Genomic DNA, 21,892 nt, shown 5'->3' on the forward strand with positions numbered 1-21,892 from the left:
ACGGAGACCCATTCGCACACTGTGATTCTACACAAAGCCAGCTGCCTAGCCACATGAACATACTAGATATCTAAGTGGGAGGGTCTGGCTGCCACGCTGAGGGCTCTGTTTGCCCCCTGCTGGTTTCCTGATTCCAAAACCATAAAATAAGACTCAGCCTTGCCACAAACATCTGAGGTTATGGCCCAAGAACCCGTCCTTCACCATTCTCAAGTTTTCCTGTATCCTGGGAGGTTTCTCTGGGTAGCTGGGAATGTTGTTCAGAGACCAGATGCAGTTACCACAAAAGAGCCTTTGACTTTGGAAAAAAGAAAATAAAAACTGGACTTTCAACCATGTAGGAGATAATAGCTAAGTGGTCCTGCACCCAAAACTGCAATTAAAGCAATTCCAGTGTCATCGTTAATCATGCTGATCTGTGTTTTGAAAGGAAACCAAATGATGAATATAACGATCATTTCTGCTTCTGCTTCCCCCTCACTTTCTTCTCAAAAACTGGCAATAGCACTGAAGTCAAATTAAACATCTGCTTGAAAAATAAGCCGGCATGCTGATGACAGCTGCCCTGGACTTACAAATGCACCACAGCTGTCAAACTGTAAATTAACAATGATTTTCATTTATGAATAGCACAGAACTAAGACATAAAGGAGCTTTTTCTCCTCTGTTTGCCTGCCTTCCAGGGGCTGTTAAATGTGAACTGTTAGGGAAATGCCCAAAGAAAAATGCACCTGAAATCAGTCCACAATAATTAATCGTAGCGAGAAGAGGAAACGTTCTTATGTAATCTCATTTCTTCACTGGCTTGAGGATAGGTATTCACTGTGGCAAGCAAGCTTGCAGGGAGGCAAATAATTCAGGGGCAATTCTTTTGTGAGTAGGTGAGAATGAACAGTGATGGGGCTGGTGAGCATGATGGAACCGTGCCACCTTCTGACCATCATTTGTTCCTTCAGAGTGCTTTATCCCTCGCTTTTCTAGAGCACACTGTTACACTATGGCCACATACGAGTATGAGATCTCAGTAAGGCATTTTTAGTGACAGGATAAAATATGCCATGAATGTTAAAGTAAAGCCATATGCTTCACAATGATGGTTTGCCCAATGGCAGATAGCATATAACATGGTAGACCAATGAGATAATGTCACATAGAGTATGTTGCGCTCGTGTCTCAGGACAGGTTCTCTTCGTGATATTCTCACAATGCTGAAGTTGTCTGATAATGCACTCCTCATGGCTAAATGAAGTGTGGCTGCAGGCATGGAGCCATTTCTTGTCTCCGAGTAATTACTAGGGATAGTGTGAGACTCACAAATGGGGCAACACAATGATCACATACAGTTTTTGGTTAAAAGCAATGTATGATATCACCAGTAGTTTTTCAGTCTTGCCCAAGGTCCTCATTTGTATCCTTTGATCATTTCATGTCAAGAATGTTCACAGGATAAACTCTGATATACACAGTGGACTATCATTCAGTTATCTAAAATAATAAAATATAATTGGCCCTCTGTGCATCCCACATCCACAGATTCAACTATCTGCAGATCAGCATCTGAAAAACTTGTGTCTGGTACTGAACAGGTACAGACTTTTATCCTTGTCATGATCCCCTAAACAATGCACCACAGCTATTTACACAGAATTTACATTATATGATGCAGTATGAGTAATCTACAAGTTAAAGTATATGGGGAAAATTTTGCAGGTTATATGAAAACCCTATACCATTTTATATAACAGGGTTAAACATACTCACATTTTGGTCTCTATGAGGTGCCCTGAACCAATTGGCCATGCATACAGAGGAACAAGTATACTGATAACAGGTTATAACACGGATGGACTTCAAGATACTAAAACCCAGAAGGAAAACGTCACACACTCTATGATCCCATTTAGGTGAGATGTTGAGAATGGTCAGGTCCAAGAGACAGAACACAGATCAGGGGAGAAGAGAATGGGGAGGAACTACTCAGGGAGTCATGGGTTTTAGTCCACAGTAATGGAAATGTTTTTGGAACTAGGGGAACTGTGAACATACTAAATGCAGATGAATTAATCATTTAAAGTGGTTAATTTTATACCATATGAATTTAATCTCAATGTTTAAAATGTTCACCGGATCTAAACATCATGGTTTGAATATAGGACCAGGGCAGAGAATATATTTGCTACCCTGTCCCATCTATGGAAGAGGATGGAACTGGTCTTGTTGCCATAGCTGGGGCCTGGTGCACAGCCAGGGGTGAGCCATGTGCTCTTGCATGCCCCTCCAATTGTATTTACCCCCTGGGTCCCAAAGATGCTGGCATTGTCCACAAATGGGGGCTCTGATTTTCCCTGTTGAACTTTACTTACTGCTATGCCTAAAGTGCTCCTGGCCCCAGAACCTCTGCAGCTTGTACTTCCTGCTTAATACTTGCCAGTTTCCTCCCCTTGGGAGCTGGATCCCGTCTTGGGAGCTCAGGTGCTGAATGAAACTCTGCCATCATTGGACCACTCCCCTGGATCCACGACACAGCCGGCCTTCCAGGAACCCCTAGTATATGGATTTCACCTGTTGGCTGCGAGGGAATCAGAGTCTTCCTGGACCAAGCATGCTGCTCTTGGCCATGGCTTTGGTCTTTCCAACAGCTCTCCCAAGAACCAGCGACTCTGACTGGATCTGGTCTCCCAGCTTCCTCTCTGCCTCCTTGGTTAGCATTACTGAGGTCCTGGTTTCCCTCAAGTGCAGCCACCCTGACTTATGACAAAGGAGCCTGTGGTTCTTCTTGGTACCCTATGCCAGAAAAACTGTGGGGGTAAATTCAAGCTAGCCACATCAGACCTCCCAACCCTGTCATTTTCCTCCAAATCACACAGTCATCCCATGTGGATTTTCCATGTTCCTTTCACCTTACATAAAAAGATCTGGTAAACCCTGTGAAGTTACAAAGCGATCTGAGTGTTAGCGAATTTCTCTTGAATACCCACCCTCTCTTCCCACTGACAAGCCTTTCTCTTGCCACATCTCTGGGATTGATTTCCATTTTCTAAATGGCAGTTGATTTCCTCCCTCAGAGAACAACATCTCTCCCTACAGGCAGACCTCACCCCACTTCCCCTTCCCAGATTTGCAGGAGGGACTCTGCCCTGCTTCTACAGATCAACTGAGGCAGAAGGTGAAGGAGAGGGGAGAGGAGCCAGCCTCAGTCCATAGAGCCCAGTGGTGATCAGTTCACAAGGAGCTGGAGGAAAGAGGGCTTCAGGCCAGGCTCCGCTATGTAACTCCTTACCCTGAATATGAAATCTCCAAACCACGATGTTATTAACAAAACGAGAAGAGTATAGTGAACACAGTCAAAACTTTATGGGGCCTTTGTGAGGATCAGGATAAGGTATGCAGTACATCTAACACTGTGCTTGGCAATAGATATAAGCCCCTTATGTTATTATTTGATTAACCAATATATTGAGCACTGTCTTAATGTTTCAAGGCAGGGCTAAGACTGCAGCTCAGTGGCAGAACACTGCTTAGCCCTGGGTTTGAACCTCAGCACTGGTTTAAAAAAAAACATAACACAAAACAAAACAAAACAAAAAACCTCTGTTAGGATTGCTTTAACAAAATAGCTCAAATGAAATGCTTGAAAACAATAGAATTTTACATCTCATAGTTCTAGAAGCTGAGAAGCCCAGAATCAGGGACCTAGCAGATTTGGAGCCTTGTCAGGGATTTCTTTTTGGTTCATAGGTGGCTGTCTTCTTATAATCTCACAAGGTGGAGAGCAGAGAGAGAGAGAGAGAGAGAGAGAGAGAGAGAGAGAGAGAGAGAGAAAGAGAGGGAGTGAGATCTCTTTTTTCCTCTTTTGAGGGTGCCAATCCATTCTTGAGGGTCACATTCCTTATCTAATCACTCCCCAAAGGCCTATCTCCTAAAACCACTGCATTGGGGATTTGGTGTCCTTGTGTTAAGTTGATGGCAGAGCAGGAGGACACAAACATTCAGACCCCAGGAACCACCTCTACCACCTCTTCACAGGGGCCCATCTCACCCCAATCACCACTGCAGTGACCAGCTCTGCTCTGCTAGATGTGGGTGCTGAGCATCTTGTCTGCCTGGAGAACCTCTTGTTTCCTGTCTAACAGCTTCTCTGACACTGTCTCCTGAAGACCCCAGTGGGTACAACTTACAGGAGTTCATGCTGCAGAGCTGCCCTCGATTGATGGAGAATGGAAGACAGTGGAGAGTGACTCACCTCCTCTAGCCTGGGCACACTCCTCTGACACTTGTCACAAAGCTTTCCCACAGGACCCAGAGGGATCAAGCACCAGTTGCCTGCAGGGATGGCCAAGCCTTTAATACCCACCAAATTGTACCCCCGTCCCTTGCACCTGCTCCCTGAGAGGGCTTCCCAAATTAACTCTGTTTATAAGCTTTGTTCTCAGTTGGGTGATCAAGCAAACCCAGGCCATGAATCAGCAATCACTGAGTTCCTAACACTGGAGTATGCATTAGAGCAGGGGCCAGTAACTTTTTCCTACAAAGGGCCAGATAGGAAATATTTTAGGCTTGGCAGGCCATCTGTTCTTTTGCAGCTCCTCAGTTCTTCTGCTGTACTGTGAAAGCTGCCCTAAACAATACAGAAATGAAAGAATGTGGCTGTGCTCCAACAGAACTGTACTTATGACAAAAAGCACTGGGTCAGAGCTGGCCTGTGGGCTGAGATTTGCCAGCTCCTGTATGAAGGTCACAAAGAGCAGGGAAACTGATCGCTCTGCCTTCATGAGACTTAGCCCCACGTGGGTGGCAGCAGCTCCTGGAAACGAGGCTGTAAAGGTGGCCAGAGTCAGTCATGCAGGGCTGGCGTAAGGTATTTTGAGTTTAGTCTCTGGCCAGTGAGGAATAATGAAGGTGTTCTCAGATCTTGGTGGATTCGACAGCTGGGCATAGGTCATTTCACTAGCAAGAGACAAATTGCTTTTTAAAACCTTCTTGGTGAAACCCAGCTCTGCCAGAGGGCTGCCCCCTCTCATTCCTGCAGTACCCTGAGCTATATCATGCATTGCTCACCCTCGACAGCATAAATAGGCCCAAAGCCTCTTATCTGATACCCGGGAGGCCATGTGTGTTTTGGAATGCAGAATATTTTTGAATTTCAGAGAGATGATACAGGGCACATTCCAGATATTTTTACACAAACCTGTCAGAGTTTGGTACAGCCATACAAGTGCTTTGACTAAAAGACTATAAAGAATGGAGTTAGATAAGGGCAAGTTTTGACCTTAAATGAGTACAAAAAGTCTTTTGGATTTTCAAATTGCAGACCAAGGGCTGGGCATGAGATTCATTTTGTTGCTGTGTTACCTCAGATTGTGACATCCTCAAAGACTGTGACACCCTCAAAGACAGCGACACCCTCAAAGACAGCCTCTGTGTCCCCAGTGTCTGCATATAGGAGGTGCTTAATAAATGGTACCAATGGAAATAGCAGAGAGGAAAGGTTGCAAAACAGGAGTTGGGAAGGTATTCAGTGCAAAGCTGGTTGTGGACTCTGCAGAAGGACTAGAGAGGACGGGCTGAGATGCTCTGATCAGGGTTTAAACTTCTCAAGGTGATGGAAGCCCTGTGCAAGTTTGCTCGGTAAGTGTGACTCAGATGTGAATGAGAGTATCAGGTCTGGTCTGAAGAAGGATCAGAGGGGAAGGAGCTGGTGTAATCTACTAGGGGTTTCCTGCAATGGTAAGATGAGAGGTATTTATAAATAAGGCAACATGTGTAAAGCAAGTGACAGAATGGACTGCTGTGTGCCCATTTGCCAAAATCTGGCCACTAATGTTGGGGACGCGGAGGAGTTCAGCCTCATCCCCATGGCAGCAGTCTGAGACGGTGGAGTCCAATATGAAGATCACAGGTGACAGAGCCCAGATGTTTCTGTTTGAAACCTGGATCTGTCACTGACTCTGTGATCTTGGGTGAGTTCCTTAACCTGCGTGCCTCACCTTTCTCCCCCGCATCCACTTGATAAGACTGTTGTAAGCATGCACTAGATATCTGTAACACACCAGAACAATGCTTGGCTCTTGGCTGTTCCTACTGCTGTAATCACTGTTTCCTAAAGTTGAATTTTGCAAATGGTTCAGTAAATGACTGTGTCCCTCAGGAGAAGAATTAGCCACGTCTCCGATCCTTCCAGGAAGGCATAAGGAAGTGTGAGAAATCTACCCAAAGATAACAAATGCATGGGAAGAGACAACTTCAGGAAACGAAACTTGTCAGACTAGAGGAGACAGGACTTTCTTCTGGCGGGGTCTGTAAACATCTGTTCTACACACTTTGCAATAACGCTCTGCAGCAGCCTTGTATTACTGCAGCGTGCCATGGGAACCTTACGTGCCGGGCCGTTCACTGGCACAGAGAAGGCTTTCAAGAGGGCTGCCTGAAAGCCTGTAATTTAGAAATGCTTAAATTTTCACATCCAAATAGGAACTGGAAATGCTGTCAGGTTTGCCAAAAGCAAAATCATAGTTGTTGTGTGCTGGCCTCCTCAGTCCTCTCAGGCAAACAACAAGGACAAAGCCACAATTAGCTGCCAGGCACGGTGGCACAGATGTGTAATCCTAGCCCTTTGGAAAAACTGAGGCAGGAGTATTGCAAGTTGGAGCTCTGTCTGATCAGTGTATGATCTAGTGAGATTTTGCCCCCAAAAGGAGGAAGAGCAGAGCTAGGGATATAGCTCAGTGAGAAGGAACCAGATTCAATCCCCAATCCCACAACAGAACCAAATACAACTAACCCAGTGGCTCTCAGAGCTGCCAGCCTTAGACTTTGGGCAAACTGGAATTCACTTTAGCAGATTGCCTTCTCCTAGGACTAGTACCCAAGGACAGCAACACGGATACTCCTTCTTGAAAGTGAGGGCTCTGCAACACAGCTCATAGCTCTTCTTTTCTCTGACCTGAACTTTGACGCCAGGTTTAAGCACCCTTAGTGAGTTTTTCAGGCACCTTCCATCAGTGGGCTGCTTAATAATCAGGAGAACTTCCCTCGTTGCTCTTGAACCAAGTTTGGTCTCCTCTTGTTGGCAGTGGAGGACCTCTATGACCTTCTCATCCAGCGAGTCTAAGTCTGTCCACTGCTCCCCAGGCTGCCATGCTCACACTCACCCACATTCTCAGCCCACTTTTCCCACTGTCCACCTCGTCACCGGAAATAACCTCTTCTCTTCTGTCTGTTTACCCAAACCCTACTGCTGCCTTCAAGATAAAAACGCAAACTTTTCCAGGCCCTGATTGTGCTACTCCTCCCTCATCTCCTCTCTCAATTCTAACCATGCTTAATTTCTTGCTTATTCATGCCTGTCTTGGGTTTGGTAATTACCGCATACATATTTTTATTTACATCACAACCAGACTGAAAATGTCTTGAAATGAGGATCATTAGTAGTGCTCTGAGTCTTTCTCAGAGCCTGACATATACTTTGGACACCTGGCAGCTGCATGGTTGAATGGTTTCCCAAACATGACCTTTGACATGGCTTTTTGAGCTTTATTAAAGGCAACAATTTTAGAAACTTTTTGAGCTATGTCTTATACTCTGAATAACTACTTTTGAGATAGTGATACACAGTGTATTAACTGCTATTTTGTCTTTTATTTTGGAATCAGAGGAGTTTTTATTGTTACTTGTTCTAAAAAATTATTGTTTACTGGTACCACTTAGATACACACAATGATCACATTCATCATAGGCAATTTGTACATATTGTTATTCTCTTATTATTTTGCTATGAAATTTTGTTTTTCATAAAAGGCAAAAATTTTAAACCTGAGCTAGTTCATATTCTGCTTAAAAGTGCAATACAGTATATTCTCACTAAAATCAAGAATAAGCATGAATATCACTGCCTAGTACATTAGAGGTGCCAGATAATAAATTAAAATATGAAAAAGGAACAAAAGGTGTATATACTTATTGTTTTAGAAGTGATCATTTACATTGACAATCACAAAAGAACAAAAGAACAAGCCATCAGAACTATCACAAGTTAGCACTGTCTGGATGGAAATTTCAGGGGCAAAAGTCAATAGCTTTCCTAAACTATTAGAAAGTATAAAAGGAAAATAGATTTGATTCACAGAAAAGACAAAACTACAAATTGCCTATAGGGGAAAGCCTAGCAAGAATGAACATTGTAGAGAAAGAAAAATTATAAAACTTCCTGAGGCTATAAAAGACCTGAATAGAGACAGACCATGTTTTGTTTTTTTTTTTTTTTTTTTTTTTTTTTTTTTTTTTTTACTAAAAATAATATGATACATAGGCTGACTTTTCCTATATTAAACTATTAATTCACTATAACATCATTCAAAATCCTAATCGAGGGTTTTATTGAACACAGAAATTTATTCTGTGGTTTACCTAGAATTATGAATCTGCTTGAATGACCAAGGACATTTTATAGCAAAGATTAATGAGTGATGATGGATTATCAAAATACAAAATTATGCCATTAAGTGGTGAAGGCATGATGGACAAATAGATACAAAGATCAACAGAACAGAACAGAGCTATATGAAAATTTCGTATTTTTGCTGTATGCCTAAAATCCTAGCACTCTGGGAAGCTAAGGCACAAGAATTCCAAGTTTCAACCCAACCCAGACAACTTAATGAGACCCTGTCTCAAAATAAAAACTAAAACTGGGCTAAGGATGTAGCTGCCCAGTGCTAAGGTTCTAAATTCAATCCAAGTACCACACACACACAAACAAATTGCATTTAATGAAACAGCATTTCAATTAATTGGGGAAAAGATAAACTATTTGATAAATAGATGTAGGACAACTATCCATTTTTGGAAAGAGGTAGATTCCTATTTCCCACTGGCCTTGTTATCTTTGCTTTGCTCCTTTAGATAGCTGCTCACCATTTTGCATCCCAGTCTTTGCCTGAGTGGACGCTCTACATGGACGGTATCATGGGTACCACAAACATCATGGGTGGGGCCAGGCCAAAGGGGAGAAGCCATGGGAAGCAGTGAAGGGAGGGGATTGGGGTCCTCAAGCTTCCCTAAGCCTACTGTTCCTACTGCTGTAATTGGCTCCGGGAAGGGAGTGGTCTTCACCCCATCCTCTCCGTTCCTCTTGGGTGATACACAGCACCCTCATTGTTAATTCACCCACTGTATTGCCACTTCATTTTGAACATGCCATCCATTTCCTGTTGTGGCTTACTGATACCATGTCATTTGCAAAATTAAATTCTAGGAAGATTAAAGACCATAGATTTCTTTTTTAAAGCTTAAAAAGTTATACTCTTGCATGTAGATAATTTTTGATCCACATTCAAAATAAAAATTCACACAGCAAAAGATGTATACATTTGGTTAAATCAAAACTTCAAACTTTTGGATGATTAGATACTCATGAACAAAGTTATTCAAAAGGTAGAAAGAAATTTTGAAATTTAGAATAAAATGTTATTCTAAGACTACATAAATGAATTTTAAATATGAACTGTTTTTAAATAAATTGATATATTTTATAAGTTTAAATGTGTATAAAGTACATTACATATTTAAATATATATCAATATTTATATATTTTTAAAATATAAAATCAATTTTAAAAGGAAACATTAGAAAAATGGAGAATAGTATTAACAGGTCATTCGTCGAGGGAGTAATACGAATGAAATAAATACTATGATTAATATTATACTAGTAATTGGGAAATGTAAGTAAACATAAGATAACCATTTTAAACTATCAGATGGTAGATTGTTAACACAAAGTGCTGTTGAATCAGGAAGCACTGCAGGCTTTCTGTTTGTAGCTAGGGAGAGTGTTTAAATTGGCAAACCTTTCAAAAGAAAATTTAATGGTGGTCATTAAAATAACAAATATGTGTCCCTTATGATCCCTTTTTTTGGGCATCTACCATGGATAAAGCTTGCATATTTGCTCAAAGAGGAGTAAACTAGAATGTTCATCACAGCACTATTTTTAATAGTAAAAACTAGAAACAGTTTAATTGTCCATCAACTGTGGAACACAACATTCATAATATAGATTATATTCAATAGCTTGAAAAACCCAGGTAAATTTATATATATTGATCTGGACAAACCTCTAAAATGTTTTACTGAGTGAGAGACTGTTCAAGTTTGGGACATGATATAAACCACAATACTATGCACAATCTTAAATTCCTACAAAATGAAACCATTTTAATATTTCTAATTATGAATATAAATGCATGGATAAAAGTTTAAAGTATATAGCACACATGGGTATCTATTACTGCTTTCGTATACAGGAAACTGGGATTTATTGGAGAAGTTATCAGGGATTTTTTTTTCTTTTACTTTTTCTGTATCCTACATTTTTCTATATTTCACTGTTTTTTGCATTTGACATTTTACAATGTGAATGTATTTATTTTATTTGTAAAATCATTATTCTTTTAAGGCCAGTAGTAGTTTCTATATAATCCCTTCAGAAAAAATAAAGGACAAAGACTTTAATTTAATTGTATGTGTAACTTCAAGTATCTGCCTAATTCCCTGGGTCTGTCTCCTCCACGTAAAATGGAGTAGTTTGGTGTGAAACTCAGATTATTAGTCAAAAGTCAGTTAGATAGGCAGTTGAGTCCTGGTACACAGAAAGTATTGGCTAATTGTTTTTCTCTCTCTCCCATTTGACCTGTGAGAACCCCAGGGCTAAAAATATACTTAGGCTGGTGGATACGCCAGATGCCTGGGAAAATGGAAGCTCAGTTTCATCTGTTGAATGAGTGAATGAACAAGTCACACATGTTAATTGTTAATGGATAAGTATATGTTCACATATGTTGATCATTAGTGGGTAAACACAAGATGCCTTTCTGGATTCTACCAGGGAGACCAAATTATTTTGGCTTGGAAGAATAATAAATCAAAGCAAACCAGAGATGCGGGTTAGGTTGCAAAGTAGCTAGAGCCCCACACATGGTGGATGGTTGGTCTACTGTGGGCTAAAGGGTTAGGGTACTGGGGAGCCAAACCCAATCTCCGGGCCGAGAGACTGAATATACTAATAGGCAGTGGCCAGGCTTCAAGCTTCTGCAGAAATCAGCCCAGGACATCAGGAATTGGTCAACGACTTCCAACTTTTCTATTTTTGTCCCATTGCTTTCAGCTCAGGGAAGTCAAATATGTCTTTCATATTCATCACAGAAAACGTGCCACCTCTACTTAGTCTGCTTCCAGCTTCCCTGTGCCAACAACTTCCCATCAGCACAGACCAAAAGCTTTCCCTTTTTGTCGCCTACAAGGCTTTCCCATTCCTCTTCACGCGAAGTGCCAGAGATTGTAGAAAGCTTCTTGGCTGTATAGCAAGCTCTGGATACACAGCTTCTGTTACCAGTGGTCATTGTTCATTTCCCAAGACCTTCTTCAGCATTGTAACCAGATATCAGATGCATATTTAATGTTGTAGTTTACTTATAAGATTTCACAAAAAAAGATTCTATTTTTTAAAAGGAAAATCAGCAACATAGATTAATGCCAAGAATCAAAGTTTGCAAAGCATCTGAAGAAAGATGCTCAGCTTGCAATAAACTAGGAAAGACATGAATGCTATTCAGACAGATGGCAGCAGAGGGGAGGCCAGACAAAAAACAGAGCAGAGTCTGGGCAATGGACAGACACTTCCAGAGACCTTTGTGTGGCTTTATTCTGTGCAGTTTCTACAAAGTCCAGGACTGGACCGCCATGGTGGGAGGCTCTCTTGTCAGCATCTCCACAGGGGTGAGCTAGATTAATCACAGTTGTAAGTGTGTTGAGATGTCTGTATTTGGCAAATAAACCGAATACACAGATAAGGCCTTAGGGTATTCAAAGAAGGTCCCAGATCTCACTTCCTCAAAGAAATGACTTATTGGATGCTAGGATTGGAGCTCTGTCATCTAATCATGATTATGTGGTTGTTTGAGAACCTAAAATTCTCAGCATCACTCCCTACAGGTCTTTAAATCTACTTAAAATACATTATGGCTTCTTTCCCAATCTGATGAATGTTAATCGATGTCACTACGAAAAGAAAAGGAGATTTACAGTCAAATTACTTTTGGGAGATGTAGGTGAAATCAAGTTAAACTGATTTTTTTTTTTTGTTAAGACTTTGTAAAACATTCAATACACTAACACATGTCAGGAATGTGCCAGAAAGGGGATCCAGTATCTAATATTCAATACATTTATTTGACCAAAGAAATTGTTTTCCTCCTTATCCATTTATATCTGGCACAACATTTTGCAGCAGCAAATGGTAGAGACATGGGTTTGGGACAATGTTACCTTTCAGAGGTTTGTGTGGTCAACTTCTTGTCACCTATTGTAACTCACTAAGAGTAGGGAGGTCAGATGGCAAGTAGCAATAGAGGTCAACCTTGATGGCCAGGAAAAAGGTAGGGTCATCAAGTAGAGCTCCTGGATAAGAAAGGTTACATTTGGGTCTCATGGCGGCTTAAGAACAGAGGAAGGTTTCTGGGTGTTGGAGATCCTGAGTAATGCAAAAATGTTACTTCTGGTGGAGAAGTTAAAGAATATTTATAGTTGGTAATTTCTCTCAACTAGCCCTGACACACTATTGCTAGCAAGATAGAGGGTGGCCAGGAGAGCCAGCCTTCTGGATATAAGTAAATTCAGGCAAATGATACCTTATGTGGCATTCTACCAGTGGTGGCCCATGGTGCCATTTTGGAACAGAGGTAAAGGAAGGCAAAGGGATGATGCCACTTGTGTAATGCCCTAGTAAAGCCATATTTATTTTTGCAACCACACCGTGAAGCCTTTGATAAACTTCAGGGAAGGAGCGGAAACGTGCTGCAAGGAGCTTCATTCACTTACTTTAGGATCACACAGCCGGTTCCTGCTGGCGGCGCTATCCAAAACACCTGGATCCGTGTCCTCCTCCGGGGGGTGCTCTCTGTGACTGCCACGGGACAGTTACTCATAAATTGGGTTTCTTCTTCATCTATGATCTATGAAAAATCAGAGGAAGATAAACACGTTAAAACACAATGTCACTTGGAGAGGGCTCCTGTTTCTGGATTGACACTTCCTTAATTTTATTTTTAAACTTGTCATTTTGCATTAGCAGCTCTATCTCCCAGGCCCCAGAATAGTCTCTGGCAGAGGTTCCCAGTCAACGTTCGTTGAATTAACATAATGTGAGCACAAGGACTGAGCACGACTGCTCCTGGGAGCGATCTTGTCAGTACTTTGAGGGACTGACCACTAGGTGATGATCTTGGTCATCTCAGCAGAATCAATGTGTTCCGCTTCACGGAGGAGGATGGAGGGACACGCAAAAGCAAACCCTATGTAGCTGGAACTTATTCCATTACAATTTGATAGCTTTAAATTCAAACATGAAAAGAAAACACCCCTTTGGAGGAAGTGTAGCAAAGGGTCAAGTCTCCCAGCTTGATAGCAGTTTTTATTTGTCTAGTGTCTACTTACCAGGAATTACATTTACAAATGCATAGTTTCCCAAATTAGCCATCATCACTTTCTAGGTTGCTCCAAACAGTACGAAAGCCTTTCCCATCCTCCAAGGTGTTTTTGTCTCTTCTGCCTTAATGCATAGGGGTCTTCTGGGGAAAGCTCTTTATATTGCATTGTTTTAAAGGTCAACTCTAGTTGATTTGTACTGGTCATGCCGTGAGGAGCATGAACAGAAAAAGCTTGTGTTTACTACAGCGTGTGCTAGGCATGAAGCTAAGCGCTTCCCCTGGACTACTAGTTTTACTTTTTACTTGTAAAATTCCTTTTAGTCTTACAAGAGCAAAGAAGAACCAAGTCACTCAAGTTTATCATATAGTTTCTTCACTGGACAAAGCAAAGGCCATTTTTGATTAATTTTCTCTATTGTGTTATACTAATCTCATTTTTCTCTAGTAACCCACATGTAAATATTCCACATGTAAATATTCCACATGTAAATTAGTCCTTATAAATTTATGTATATAGTTAAACATATATAATTATCTTAATATTTCACTCAACCACTTGTAGTAACAAGTGAAGATAATCTGTTGTTTTACTGCTACCTAGATTTCTATAACATGCATAGACCATGTTTTGAATATTTCTCCCAGTGAGGGGCATGTGGCTGTCTTTCAGCAATTTGTCTCCACAAACATTGCTACAGTGAAGAGCCTCATGCTGCTGAACTTGTGATCAGAGTTCCTCAGCAATACACACTATGCAGGAGGTCTGCTGAGTTGTTTGGTTATGGACACAGTCATGTTAATTTCACTGAACATTGCCAGGTTACTCTGCAGAATGGCTATACGCTATTGTACAAATGTTCCCAGGTTCCCCATATCCTTAACAGTACTTGTTATTACTGAACTTTCTAATGGTTTCTTGTCTGACGGTTACAAAGTAGTCACTTTTTGTTTTAAAACTAATGCAACAAATTTGAGCATCTTTTAATAAACTTTCCCTCTATGAATTACCTATGCCTCATTGTTGCCAGTGGATTTTCCAGTCCTCTTGCTGATTTTTAGAATTTTCTAGCTACAAATACCTCCTTATTTATGAATATCTTCTTAGCCATTACAATAGCTTTTGTCACCAAGAGATTTATCCTTGCAATTCTTTACATGACAGAAATATTTTTTATCTATCCAAATTCACCAGTTCCTCTCCCATCACTGTTTCATTGGAGATCTTGCCTACAAAGTTTCCATGTATCTTTTGTGTCTACATTTGCAGTCTCTCCCTCATGGACATCCCCCCTGAGGGATACATGTGTTACACTAGCACATCATTATCACTGAAGTCCATAGCCTACAGGGAGCTTCACTCTCAGTGTGCATTCTGTGGGCCTTGATAGATGTATCATGACTATTTATTTCCATTGAGGTACCATGCAGAATAGTTACATTGCCCTAAAAATTCTCTGTGTTTGTCTGCTCATCCCTCTCCCTTTCACGCCCTCTGATAACCCTCCCTCTTTTTATTATCTCTGTAGCATGGCCTTTTCCAGAATGCCATTTGGTTGCACTCAGCTGGTGTATAAATTTGCCAAAGGACATGCTTCTTTTACTTAGTCATACACATTTTTAAGTTTCCTCCATGTATTTTCATGACTTGATGGTTGTTTCCTTTTAGTGCTGAATAACACCCCTTTGTCTGGATGCACCAGTAAGTTTATTCACCAACTTACTGAAAGGCATCTTGATTGCTTCCAAGTTTTGCCGATTATAACCACAGGTTTTGTAAGGACGTGAAGTTCTCATTCAGTCGGATATTACCAAGGAGCACAAAGCCTAGATCATATGGTAAGAATACGCTTAGATTTGCAAGGAGGCAGCAGGCATCTTGCATTTCCACCAGCAGGAATGAGGCCTCCTACTGTTCACTTTTTCATCTGCTTCCAGCGTTGTCATGTCTTGGGTTTTGGCCACTTTTATAGGTACGTGGTGGTTCCTTGTTATTGCTTCAGTTTCCAATTCCCTAATGACACCTTTGAATGCCTTTGTAGATACTTATTTGCCACTTGTATACATTCTTTGGTGAGATGTCTGTCCAGGCCTTTTGCTCAATTTTTAAATTGATTGTTCACTTTATTATTGCATTTTAATAGTTTTATTCTGGACAACAGTCTTTATCAGATATATCTTTTGCAAATGTTTTCTCCTAGTTTTTTGACTTCTCATTCTCTTCGTAGTATCTTTCACAGACTTTAAAAATTTTAATTAAGTCCAAATTATCAGCTTTTTTTGAGGCATGGTCTTGCTATATACTGTGGGCTTTTAACTCACTATGTACTCAGGCTAGCTCTGAATTTGCAGGGATTCTCCTGCCTCTGCCTCCTGAGTTCTGAGGTTACAGGTATGCACCACCATGCTCAGCTTTATTTTCCTAATCAATTATTTCTTTCATAGATTTGCCTTTGGTATTTTGTTTAAAAAGTCACCACTGTATCCAATGTCATTTAATTTTCTTTGTCATTTAGTTTTCTTTGATGTAATCTAAGAATTTTACCCATTTGCATTTTACATGCAGGTCTGTGATCCATTTGAGTTCATTTTTTGTGAAGAATGTAAGGTCTGGGGCAAGACCTTTTTCCTGCCGGTGGGCATACATTTGTTCCAGCATCTTTTGTTTAAAAGACCGTCTCTGACCTGTTGTTTGTTTTCATTCCTTTGTGAAGATCAGTGGGCTACCTTTATATGGGTCTACTTTGAGGATCCCTTCTAGTCTTTTCGTTTCATTGGCTGCTCTGTCACAATACTGTGCTGTAATTGCTCCACTTCCTAGGAGGTCCTAAGGTCTTATGCTACCTGGTCACGGCATAGAACTTTTTTAAACAATGGATTCAATTTGCTATTTTGAGAATTTTTACATCTATGTTCTTGAGAAATTCTGGCCTATAGCTTTCTTTTCTTGTGATATCTTCATCTGTTTTTGGTGTTTGGGTAATGCTGCTCTCAGAACAAGATAGGAAGTAGCCTTTCTGCTTTTTTCTTCTGAAAGAGCTTGTAGAGAATTGATATAATTTCTTCCGTAAGCATTTGATAAAATCCCCCCGTGAGTACATGTAGGCCTGATATTTTCAGTTTGGGGTGGTGGTGGGGGGGTTTGTTTTGTTTTTGGTGTTGTGCTGGGGATTGAATTCAAGGGCTTGTATACAGTAGGCAGGCATTCATTCTACTGCTGAGCTGAAGCCCCAGCCCCTGTTTTGGGAAATAAATTTGATTTAAAGCTACAAATCTATGTCGAGTCCCCTTTCTTCCTGCATTGAGTATGGTAGTTACATCTTTTCAGGAATTGGTCCATTTCATCCAGGTTATCAAATGTATAGTTATTCATCATATTCTTTTATTGTCCTTTTAATTGCCAAAGAATCTACAATGATGCCCCTTCTTTAATTTCTGATTTACTAATTTGTGTCTTTTCTTTCTCAGCCTGGCTAGAAGCTCACCAGTTATAAATATTTTCAAAGAACCAGATTTTGGTTTTGATTTTTTAATTTGATTTTGATTTTCTGTTTTTCAATTTTACTGATTTTTTTACTGTTTTTAATTTTTTTCTGTTATGGATTTTATTTTTCATCTTCCTAAGGTAGAAGCCTGGATTATGATATATATATTTCATTTCAATCGATGCTATAAATTTCTCTTCAAGCTCTGTTTCTGTTGCATGCCACAAATTTTGATAAGCTGTCTTTTCGTGTTCACTAAGTTCAAGTATTTTCAGTTTTCTCTTGGGCTTTCTTCCTTTAACCATGTGTTCCTTAGGAGTTATTTAATTTCTAAGTACCTGAGGATTTTTCCAGCTAGCTTTCTCTTACTGACTTCGAGTTTAATTCCACTGTGGTCTGCGAGCAGGCACTAGATGATGTCTATTCTTCTAAACTTGTGAAAGACAGTTTTAGGGCTTGGGATGTGATCTATCTTGGGGAACGGTCCATGTGAGCCTGGGAGGAATGTGTGATCTACGCTGTTCATGAAGTCGTCCACAGATGTCAGTCACAATCAGGTGATTGATGGCATTGTTGAGTTCATGTGGGGTTTACCCCTGTCCTGTTTTTGCCTGCCAAATCTCTTTATTCGTTTATAAGAGAGGAGTGTTGAAGTCTCCAACTACATTAGGGGCTTATCCCCTGCTCCTTGCATTTCTCAGTTTTTGTGTTGTTGGCATTCTTTGGTCAGGAACATACACATTAAAGACTGCTATGTTTTCTTAGAGGAACTGATCTTTAATCACTATGTATTTCCCTTTTTCCCTATGAAATCTCTGCTCTATTTTTTAAAATTTTATTTAAAGAAAGTCTAAACAAAACAGAAAATGGATAGAAATAATACATATGTTCAGAGAAAAAATAAACAGTAAGAAATCACTAGTTGATGTTTTTATACTGTTCTTTTACAAATAGTTGTTCAAGATACAAAACTGGAACATGTAAATTGGGAATTGAAACAGCGAGACTACAACCAGTTCTGTTCAACTATCCAACAAAAACTTAGAAATATGGTTATCAATCCTATACACTTAAACATACATGCAGTTATCCATCTCTTCTATTATGTTGAATCTCTGCTCTATTGAAGTGTCATAGAGTTACTGTTTTCCTTTGGTTAGTTAGTATGGTATGTCTTTCTCCATCCACTTACTTTGAATCTGTATGCTTTTATGTTTTAAATGTTGTCTATATTCCTATAAACAATAATTAGGTTTTATTTCCATTCCTTCTGATAATCTGTCTTATAATTGATATATTTAATCCAGAGCCCCTCAAATTTGTCTTGTATTAATCCATTAATTCAGAGTAATCCCTGGATTAATATTGACTATATTTGTTATTGTTTTCTATTTTTTCCTATTTTCTCTTCTACTCCTTTATCCTCTTCTACTCCTTTTGTAATTTTAGCATTGAATATTTTATGATTTCATTTTCTGTCCTTTCTTGCCAAGCAGTTTTAATTCTTTAAAAAAAATTTTTTTTAGTGGGCCCCCAAAGAATTGTAGTATACATTTACGGTTAATCAAAATTCACTTTCAAATAATTCTACACTGCTTCACAAGTATGGAAACAAAGCACTTTTACTATACTATACACTCTATTTTTATAGTGCAACACAAAAAATATTTTCTAATTCCTCAGTCCCTTCCCTGTATAATTGCTATCATTCACTTCACTTATCCATAAGTTTATATAAGTGCCTACACATGATCAAGTACATCTATATGCTGTTATTTTGAATCCTTTAATCCATTAGATCAATTAAGAATAATAAAAGTAAGTTTTAATATTACTTATTCTCTGATGATCTTTTTGTAGGTTGGGGTTTCCATTTTTTTTTTTTTTTTTTTTGTACCAGGGATCAAACTCACAATCTTGTGCTTGTTAGGCAGGTGCTTACCCCACTAAGCTAAATCCCTGGCCCTAATTTTTCTTTTTTCTGAATAACTTATTATTTCTTGCAGCATAGTCTACTGGGAGCAAATTCCCTTGCCTTTTGCCTGAGAAACCCTTTATTTCTCCTTTATTTGTGAAGGATAATTTTTTTGCAGAGTGTAGAATACTAAATTGGCAGGTTTTTTTCTCTAATGATAAATATTTCACTCTGCTATGCTCTTTCTTGCATGATTTCTGAGAATTCAGATATAATTCTTGTATTTGCTCACCTATAGGTAAATTGTTATTTTTTTCTAGCTTCTTTCAACCACTTTTTTCTCTAACTTTGACTTAATGAATAACACATCTACAGTTATAAAAATTTTTTTATCCTACTTGGTGTTTTCTGATTTCCTACATATGTATTTTGGTGTCTGACTTTAATTTGGAAAAAATTGTAAGTTATTATTGCTTCAAATATAGCTTCTATTCCTTTGTCCATCTGTTCTCATACTGATATTCCCATTAAGCACACTTCTATCTTTCATACCAAATTAAATATATGATAAATGTTTAAGTTTTTAAAAACTAGACTAAAAGACACATCACCATTAATGTCACTCAAAATAATCCTCTTTGCTTCAAATACACATATTCCATTATTATTTCCACTTTTTGAGTCAGCTCCGAAATCCTCTTTTGATGTGCAAAAATATGGTGTAGGCGGCTGCCAAGTACTATCCCAAGGAAAGGCAGTCCCATGAAAAACACACCACAGTGTGTTCCACTTCACCTTGTTCATAAGTTCTGGCAGCATGGGACTTCCGGCTCTGCGTCAGGGTCCAAACGACCTTAAGTGGTGAGAATTTTGAATTGATTCAGGACATTGCAGCAGCTATGACAGCACACTAAAGACACTCGTGAGAGGGGACTTCCAGATCTGCCTCGGACAGTGGCAAGGATGATGGGCTAAGTTGTCTGAAGGCAGATCGGAGAATTCTGCGAGGAATTCATGGCAATGTGTCTTTTACTGTGACGTATTTTTAAAAATTTACAAACTATATTTTTCAGTCGCACTGCATACTTGTCCCACAGTTCTTAATCCATTCTGTGTCATCTCCCCCCTACCACTTCCCATGTCCCCTCAGTCGCCAGGCCCTCTTACTCCTCACCACCATCCTCTTTCACTTTTCAGCTTTGGAAGTTCCTTATTGCATACCCTTAAGCTCAGAGATGTTTTTCTCAGCCATGTCCAGTTTATATTAATGTAATGTCTGATTTTACGTTAATGTTATGTTGATGATGTTAATGCCCATGAACGTCATTCATTTCAGTTACAGTGTTTTTGATTACTGACATTTTTTTGATTCCTATAATCAAATTTCCATTGATTTTTTCATCTCTCTGCTTACATTGTCCATCTCATATTGCATGTTATTAGCATCTTACTGTAGTGCTTTAAAATTCCTACCCTGTTAATTCCAACACTTCTGTAATATCTGACTCTGTTTTGATACATGTTCAGTCTCTTCAAATTGTGTTCACCTTTTAATATGCCTTATAATATTTCATTGAAAAGAGCATATGGAATATTGGGAAAAAGAACCGCTATAAGCAGATCTTTTGTCCTGTGATGATATGGTCAATCAGTCTCTCTCACATAGATATATATGTATATCATATGTACATACATACACACACATACATAAATAATTTCATTATTTATTCAGCACTTAGAATATATCTGGTACATAGTAAGTGTGCTAAGAATTATGTGTATGTTCATTCTTTAGTATTCATGGGACACTAGTTCCAGAAATACATAAAATAGTGCAGTATTTGCATAAAACCAAGGTACATCCTTCCATTCATTTTAAATCATCTCTGTAGTACTTACTATAACTAATATAATGTAAATACTATATAAATGGTGATTGTTGTTTAGAAAATGATGATAAGGAAAAAGTCTGAACATATATAGTACAAATGTAATTTTTTCAAATAATTTTGATCCTTGGTTGATTGAACTCACAGATGCAGAATCTGTGCATGTGGAGGTTCACATGAACCTCCCTCCTCCCCCTGGTTGTGAGCTTTTTTGTTCTGTGACTTGACTGTAAAATCTGTCTTAGCTCCTTCAGCTGCGGCTCCTTGGATTTCCTTTTGCCTTTGGACTTTGTTTTCCTAAATGGTTATTACAGCCTTGATGATAGTGATAGCATTTCTGAGCACTTTCTATTACTGAAGGACTTTGCATATTTTATTTCCGTTCCCCTAAAAACTAAGTTTCTCTGGGCTTCTCCTTGAGGAAACTACCTTGATGTAGGCAGTAAGTACCTTGTCCGAAGTCCCATGGGCAGAGCCAGGGTTTGGCTTCACCTCGCCTAGGTCAATGCTCGTGCTCTTTCTCCTACAAAATCCTCCCTGCTGATACTTCCCTTTCCCTTATGCTAGGTAAGAAGTTTCTTTCTACTCAAACAGGAACCTGCAAAACCATAGACATTAGCCTAGGCCATCGCAGCTAAACACCCCATTCAACACACACACACACACACACACACACGCGCACACACACGTATACACACACACGTGCACACACACACACACACACACACACGTAGTTCGTAAAGGTAAACAGTACTTCTGATTTCCATTTTCTAAAGATTTCTTTTTCAATTTTGTTGGTGTAAGGATGCGTTTCCAAACAGCAGAATTTTCTTAGGCTTGCATAGCTGGGCCCTAGTGAAGACCCCTTTGCCAGGAATCACAGAGAACTTCTGCAGCTGTCTTTAACCCTAAATCTTACAAGAGCTTAAGAGGATTCTGAGCCAGTATACTAGGAAAGCCAAGGAGAACAGATATTTAATTAATACCTACAGTGTGCCAGCTATTTACATAGCCACAACTTTGACACCTGGGTGGGACAGATGGGGGAATGAATGAAGTTCAGAGTGACCTGGTCTTGACTCTAAGCCGACACTGTTGGAAGCCAAAGCCCATGCTCTCTCCA

General features: G+C 39.6%; 1 protein-coding gene across 1 annotated transcript in view; it reads right to left on the bottom strand.

The window, feature by feature from the left end:
• Spon1 (spondin 1) overlaps positions 1 to 21,892 on the bottom strand; it is a 273,648-nt gene that overhangs the window by 188,589 nt on the left and 63,167 nt on the right. The window contains exon 3 of the mRNA XM_003465713.5: positions 12,876 to 13,009. Coding sequence (XP_003465761.1) covers positions 12,876 to 13,009 — 134 coding nt within the window. The remainder of the gene's footprint in view (positions 1 to 12,875; positions 13,010 to 21,892) is intronic.

The sequence above is a fragment of the Cavia porcellus genome, unplaced genomic scaffold, assembly GCF_034190915.1.
Source record: "Cavia porcellus strain 051 isolate PalLab524CR breed Dunkin Hartley unplaced genomic scaffold, mCavPor4.1 scaffold_6, whole genome shotgun sequence".
NCBI lineage: Eukaryota > Metazoa > Chordata > Mammalia > Rodentia > Caviidae > Cavia > Cavia porcellus.